The 7,616-nt window shown below is 48.6% G+C and overlaps 1 protein-coding gene across 2 annotated transcripts in view; it reads left to right on the top strand.

The window, feature by feature from the left end:
- Positions 1 to 782: 782 nt before the first annotated feature.
- Positions 783 to 7,616, top strand: part of ehbp1 (EH domain binding protein 1) — a 286,125-nt gene continuing 279,291 nt past the window's right edge. Inside the window, exons 1-2 of one of the 2 annotated variants that reach the window (XM_063192821.1) lie at positions 783 to 1,040; positions 1,833 to 2,304. In XM_063192821.1, the coding sequence (XP_063048891.1) occupies positions 2,201 to 2,304 (104 nt within the window). In that variant the 5' untranslated portion in view covers positions 783 to 1,040; positions 1,833 to 2,200. Of the gene's footprint in view, positions 1,041 to 1,070; positions 1,726 to 1,832; positions 2,305 to 7,616 lie in introns of those variants that run through there. The other variant, XM_063192822.1, reaches the window with a different exon arrangement.

The following is a 7,616-nucleotide window of genomic DNA, read 5'->3' as shown; positions in this document are numbered from 1 at the left end:
ATGTTTGACTGAATGTAAAAGGGGGGAAATGATGGAAGGTTGAGTGTTGAGTTTGTCAGGACGAGGTTGCTGGAATTTCACGGCTTGGGGCTTGACTAACGTTACGCGTGTCGCTTTTTCCTTTTTTGTTGTTGCTGACCTCGCACATTTCCAAGTCAACACACGCTTTTCACTTGGAAGAGGCCTGGAAGGTGTTCGTCGCCAAGGATTAATTTGTGGTACTTTTGTGTTATTATAGCGAGCTAGCTTGTGCTTGCTAAATGGCTCATACACACGTCTCTGGTAATTGGCAAGCTAGCTAGCTAGCTGGCTACATGCAGCCGGGTAGCTCGCTAGCTAGCTTGCTACTTAGCGCACCATTCAAAGGAGGATTAAGCTAGCTTGCTAAATATTTAAAGGCATACAGACTGAGACTCCCAACGGAGTTCGCTCCCGGACGTGCGGTCCCCGGTGTTTCTATCACTCCCGGACTTGCGGTCCCCACCCGATTATATTTCACGTATTATCATATACTGCCACATACAAGCAATTTAGGGTTAGGTTTAGGTTTAGGGTTAGGGTTAGGTTTAGGGTTAGGGTTAAGGTTAGGGTTAGGTTTAGGGTTAGGGTTAAGGTTAGGGTTAGAAACAAAAAACTAACATCAACAAGATAACTGGCTCCGTAATATGGCGGTGGTACCGTTAGTCTGGCTAGTGGGAGCGAGATGAAATGGGAGTGTAATGAGATGGGAGCGTGAATCTGGGAATCATATTTAAAGAGGTGAGTGGAAATTGTCTCGTCTCCTTTTTCGTCTCTTATTCTTACATGCGTACCCGGCAGCGTAAGCCGAACATCTGCATAACAACTAGCATGTTACTTGAGTGTTGGGTTCAGGGCAGATGTTTCTCACATCGTTCACAAGAGCTGATGTGCCACTGGTTTTTATCACCAAAGTTGACCACAGCAGCAAGCCAGTGAAGTGTTTCAAGTCGCTCCCTCGCTAGCCCTCAAAAGTCAACCAGTTCAATTAAAGATTACACAATCCAAGCTAACAGCGCATGGTGAGAATTCTTTCTCCAGCTCTGGGGACACTGTCATTGCTTGTTGTTGTGTAGCATAGTGCTTGCAGTATTTGTTGTCTCTGGATTTAAAGTACCCGTTATGTCCCAGCAAGTTAAATGTCAAGTTTAAACTTCATGTGAGCTATTCAGCTTGGCATAGGGGCGCATCAAAACACATAGGTCGCACAGGCACAGCTTGATTACCGTTGTTATGATCTATGAAAGGAGGTTCTCTTTTACAGGACAAATGTAGAACATGTTGCCATTTAATCAATTACATTTGGCAGATACATTTGTTTTGGAAGTTAGAAGTAAAGAGGGATGAGTGAGCCCAAGTTCTCTTCAGGGGTGTGCTCGCTCTAGTGGGTTCTAAAACAGGGGTTGCGGTGTGGTCGAGCTGAGGAATTTTGCGTGGAATGTTGAGTTGGCCAAATACCTCACGAGAATACCCCACAAGCTTCAACATAAGGATGTGTCCGCTCTGAAACATGGTGATTTAACGCCATTTAAGAAAAAAGGGGGGTTTGTGCTCCCAGCACAAGCTAGCGTTACGCTAGCAGACGTCGGGATATGCATCAGGCAGAGCCATATTTTTCAGTGCATGCTAGACACTTTCTGCTCTATTATTGAATAGATGGACAAAAGATACCATTGCATACGCCTGTTGTGCCATGATATGCCGCAGGTAGCAATCGACTGGGTGTCGGCTCTGTTCTAGTACGCTGGTTGTTTGATTTTTATCTTCGTCAAGATATGCACGGGTCGTAACTTCCACCTTTTCTCTCCCTGTAGGTGTGCGAAAGCAGTGGACTATTGGGGCTCGATACTGGATGCTAACGTCTTTGGATTTTACTTGGCTGCCCAAAAAGCATGCACTTTGTCAAGTCGGACCACTGGAGAGGAATTTCCTTGTCACATTGTCATGCCGCTTCGCCTTCACCACTGTTTTGATGGCTTGACACTTGTGTTGGGATTGTACTTTTTGTAGCAATTTTTAAATCCACGATTTCCCTCCCCGATACAGTATCAGCAATGAATGTACACGAGTTGGTTGCAGTTTGATACTTTTAATCACTTCACCAAGGGCGATCCTGGGCCAAAGCTAAACAAGAACGGGACACAAAAAGGGAGAAGGGCAACTCTCCGTTCATAAAGAAAACATGGCCTCAGTTTGGAAAAGACTGCAACGTGTGGGGAAACACGCGTCCAAATTCCAGTTCGTGGCGTCCTACCAGGAACTCATGGTGGAATGCACAAAGAAATGGTGAGTTGTCATCCCTTCTATTTCAACGCGAAACCTGTCGGCGGCAACGAGGTCGACACCAGCCCGGTGTGTATTTACCCCGTTCTGTGCGCCAGGCAATGTTGACTGCGTGTTGTAGTTAATTAGGATTTGGTCGCTAGTTCTTTCTCTGGAATGATGAGTTGGCCTCCGTGATTTATACGGTCCCGCTGGAGTGCGGGCATAACTGCAGATTGGGAGGGGCCGGTCTCTCTCTCTCTCTCTGACTCCTCTGTTGCAACGCATGTGCTCCCTCTTCCTCTTCCTTTGCCAGGCTGTCGGCTAGCAACACACTTTGGAACTGCCTGCACTGCACTGTCATACAGAAAAGCGCCTGGTCATGACAGCCAGCCTGATTTAGGAAGCACTCATTTAGGAAAGCCATAGATCATTGAAATGGGACAGAATTTCATTTTGTAATCATCATGAATGAATCACCAGCCATTCATTAATATTTTTAATGTAATGTGGTGATATTGTGGGTTTGTTATTGTGTTTTCTTATATCTACAGATGATTTTAGTGGAGTAGAGTAGGGTACTTTTCTTAATCCCGAAGGAAATTAAGGTGTCTGTCAGCTTACATAAATACACAAATACAAAACATACACAAAGACATTATACATATAATTGAACATTACAGTAAAAGTATATCTTGAGTACTACCGTCACACATTATCTCACATACACACATGCTCTCTCTCTCTCTCTCTCACACACACTCACACACACATTGTCACACCCACACACCCACACACACCCACACACACCGACAACCACACACACACACACACACACACACACACACGGTCCTGGTAGGGTATCATGTTGCATACATTCACACTCACAAAAAATCAAAATAAACATGTTAAGTAAACATACAAGAGCCAAAGTAGTTCTAATTATTGTCCATGCTAGAAGTCCCTCCGTTCAATAAAGAATAAAAAATGCAAAAGTAGAGCAGTTCACAGAAGCTATTCCAGGGGGTGAGGTAGCTGAGGTGGGGTGTAGTGGGTTATTGTCCTGTATTGGGCAACCCTTAAAGTGTCCAAGGTAGTACATGCGCTTACTCCACGGGGTGGGGTGAAGTGTAGCTGTCCATAAGAGAAAAATAATCGGGAGGGGGGTAGTGGCTGCAGATTGACTTTGCAAGTGTGGGGGGCTGGTTTATGGAGTCCAGTCACCAATGACTATCTCTTTTAATTGTCTCTTTCTGTGTGGTTGTTGAAGAGCTGGATGGCCCTGGGGACAAAAGACTTTCGTAGTGTATGTCTGTCCGGCAGGGGAAGGTCCCGGAGTCTGTAGCTGAACAGGCTCCTCTGGTTGGCCAGAAACGGGTGCAGGGGGTGTCTGTCTTTTCAAGTATTGAGTTCAATCTGTTAAGTGTCCTTTTTTCGGCTGTAGTAGTGAGATCCTCTAGTTCCATGCCCACCACAGACCTAGCTTTCCTCACCAGCCTGTCAAGGCGTCAAGCGTCCCTCTTCCTAACGCTAAGTTACCTCCCCAACAGGCAATAAAGTGAAAGCCCATTGGGAAACTCCAACTCCCATTGTCATTGTGACACAGCACTCCACAGCACAGAAGTGAACACTGCACACAACGAAATTGCATTTATGCCTCACCCGTGCAAGGGGGCAGCCCTCAGTGGCGCCCCATGGGGAGCAGTGCGGTGGGACGGTACCATGCTCAGGGTACCTCGGTCATGGAGGAGGATGGGGGAGAGCACTGGTTGATTACTCCCCCCACCAACCTGGCGGGTCGGGAGTCGAACCGGCAACCTCTGGGATGCAAGTCTGACGCCCTAACCGCTCACCCATGACTGCCCATAGCATAGGTGAGGACACTTGCCATGACAGATTTATAGAACATCAGCAGTGCCCTTTCTTGTAAAGAGCATCTGAATTGGCAGCCCAGTCCAGTTTGTTGTCCAGGTGTACTCCTAGGTACTTGTAGGTGCTAACTGTCTCCACTGTCTCTCCCTCGATAGAGACAGGCACCAGTGGTGGGTGGTTCTCCTGAAGTCAACCACCATCTCCTTTGTTTTGGTGGCATTCAGCTGCAGCTGATTGTCCCGGCACCATCTGACAAAGTTCTCCACCAGTTCCCTGTACTCTCCTTCCTGTCCATTCTTGATGCATGCCACAATAGCAGTGTCATCAGAGAATGTCTGCATGTGACAGGTCTCTGTGTTGTAGCTGAAGTCAGAGGTGTACAGGGTGAACAACACGGGGGAGAGCACCGTTCCTTGTGGCGCACCCGTGTTACTGACAACAGTCTGGGATGTATGGTCACCAAGCCTGATGAACTGGGGCCTCCTAAAAATGATCGTCCGAACAGTTGATTCGTGTCAGGTGTGTTGCATCTGCAACTACTCATTGGCTGACGCACCTGGCATCTGGCAAGAGTTTGACAATTCTTGAATTGACTCTTGACAGATCTAATGCACCGCAAGCAAGACCGCAGTTAAGTGCAGCCATAAATGATCTAACCCCATGTAAAGTGAATGGGAATGCAGCAGGATGCAGTGCCTTCATGCTGGCATGTGAACGTGGCCTGACCGTTTAATTTTCACTGTGTTATTGAGGTGGCAGGTTCCCACTCCAGTGCTGAGCTGACTTCAGAGTCCGGGCATAGAATTAGCTCTGGTGGTGGGGAATGGGGGAGGAGAGCAGAGGAGGGGAGGGGTGGGGAGGGGTCCTCTTCCCCCAGGGCAAGAGGGATACATACCTAGACCTGCTTCTACAGTAACTGAGGAATGTCTTGGAGCTGGACCAGGGATTACAAAAACACATGGCCCCTCGTGTGTGTGTGAGACTAGTGTGTGTGTGTGTGAGACTAGTGTGTGTGTGTGTGAGACTAGTGTGTGTGTGTGTGTGTGTGTGTGTGTGTGTGTGTGTGTGTGTGTGTGTGTGTGTGTGTGTGTGTGTGTGTGTGTGTGTGTGTGTGTGTGTGTGTGTGTGTGAGACTAGTGTGTGTGTGTGTGAGACTAGTGTGTGTGAGAGACTAGTGTGTGTGAGACTAGTGTGTGTGTGTGTGAGACTAGTGTGTGTGTGTGTGAGACTAGTGTGTGTGTGTGTGAGACTAGTGTGTGTGTGTGTGTGTGAGACTAGTGTGTGTGTGTGTGTGTGTGAGAGACTAGTGTGTGTGTGTGTGAGACTAGTGTGTGTGTGTGTGAGACTAGTGTGTGTGTGTGTGTGTGTGTGTGTGTGTGTGTGTGTGTGTGTGTGTGTGTGTGAGAGAGACTAGTGTGTGTGTGTGTGTGTGTGTGTGTGTGTGTGTGTGTGTGAGACTAGTGTGTGTGTGTGTGTGTGTGTGTGTGTGTGTGTGTGTGTGTGTGTGTGTGTGTGAGACTAGTGTGTGTGCGAGAGGATGCAGTGCCTTCATGCTGGCATGTGAACGTGGCCTGACCGTTTAATTTTCACTGTGTTATTGAGGTGGCAGGTTCCCACTCCAGTGCTGAGCTGACTTCAGAGTCCGGGCATAGAATTAGCTCTGGTGGTGGGGAATGGGGGAGGAGAGCAGAGGTGGGGAGGGGTGGGGAGGGGTCCTCTTCCCCCAGGGCAAGAGGGATACATACCTAGACCTGCTTCTACAGTAACTGAGGAATGTCTTGGAGCTGGACCAGGGATTACAAAAACACATGGCCCCTCGTGTGTGTGTGTGTGTGTGTGTGTGTGTGTGTGTGTGTGTGTGTGTGTGTGTGTGTGTGTGTGTGTGTGTGTGTGTGTGTGTGTGTGTGTGTGTGTGTGTGTGAGACTAGTGTGTGTGAGATCAGTGTGTGTGAGATCAGTGTGTGTGAGATCAGTGTGTGAGAGACTAGTGTGTGAGAGACTAGTGTGTGTGTGTGCGTCTGTGTGTAATGAGACTAGTGTGTGTGTGTGTGTGTGTGTGAGAGTCTAGTGTGTGTGTGTGTGTGTGTGTGAGAGAGACTAGTGTGTGTGTGTGTGTGAGAGAGTCTAGTGTGTGTGTGTGTGTGTGTGTGAGAGTCTAGTGTGTGTGTGTGTGTGAGAGAGACTAGTGTGTGTGTGTGTGTGTGTGTGTGTGTGTGTGTGTGTGTGAGAGAGACTAGTGTGTGTGTGTGTGTGTATGTATGCGTGTGACTAGTGTGTGTGTGTGTGCGTGTGACTAGTGTGCGTGCGACTAGTGTGTGTGTGTGTTTTACAGTATTTACAGTAATGTCCCATAGGTGGGCGGCCTGGCCTATGTGTCGAGTGGGCAGCCATCACACCACTGATGGGTTGCTTAAAGGTTGCTGTCAGTGTCTGGTAGAACAGAGATTCCTCAGACTGAGGACTGCATTCGAACAAAAGGCCAACTTGTGTGTATGTGCGCTTGTGTGTAGAATCTGTGACAGTAGTGAATTTGATAGTGCTGCCATATTGTGTGTGTGTGTGTGTGTGTAGGACTGTTGTGCTGTCAGCCTAATCTATACGGTTCTGTTTTAGCGGAACACCTTCCATTGGACCTAAGTGGAAACGGGCCCCCACAGTTCCAGTGCAACTTTCCCCTCACAAACGTGTGTGTGTGTGTGTGACATTAAAACGCTGTGACTGCAACTCTTATAGGCGCACGCTAAAGGCACTAAGGGGAAATGGGGACCAGGGGAGAGGATGGCAAAGGTTGGAGTGGCAGGGCTGAGTAGGATGAATGGGCAACCTGAAGGAGCTTCAGAACAAGGTGGTGGAGGGTGGAACGGAAGCAAGGATTGATGGTGCCTACAGGTGTTGTGCGGGAAGATTTGTGGGCTGGTAAGGATGATGGTACGGTGGGGGTGAGGGTTGGATGGGCCAGGAGGAGAGAAGATAATGAAGGTGGAAGAGGAGAGGCAGGGTAGCAGAGGATGATGCTGAGGAGATGTGTTTTGTAGCAGCAGGGTGGTAGAAAGTAAGCAACGATTAATGGTGGTGGAGGTGTTGTGGGGATAGAGGATTGATTGGTTTTGCCGTGGCATGGGGTACGAGTAAGGGTTGTGGTGGTGTGCTGTGCGGTGGACTGAACTCTATAGCGAAGTGGTGTAGCTGTAGGGTGGACGTAGCTCACGTGAGGTTGGCGATGGGGCGGATGATGTTAGGATTGTGAGATTGTGTGCAGCTCATGTGAGCATGGCGTGTTAGCATGATGGATGACTGGTAAGGCCAGTGGGATCATGGGACTTCAGCATGCTCATATGCAGGCAGCAGCAGCAGCAGCAGCAGTGATTATCCAGTCAAGCCTCTGGCTTGGAGGAGGAAGAGGAGGATGGTGAGGGAGGTGAAGATGGGGTGGGGCTGTTCGGAAGCCACTGCTGCCTCTGCCC

The sequence above is a fragment of the Engraulis encrasicolus genome, unplaced genomic scaffold, assembly GCF_034702125.1.
Source record: "Engraulis encrasicolus isolate BLACKSEA-1 unplaced genomic scaffold, IST_EnEncr_1.0 scaffold_25_np1212, whole genome shotgun sequence".
NCBI classification, from domain to species: Eukaryota; Metazoa; Chordata; class Actinopteri; order Clupeiformes; family Engraulidae; genus Engraulis; species Engraulis encrasicolus.
Note: the sequence above shows the minus strand (reverse complement) of the source record. Positions and strands in the feature narration are given on the sequence as shown.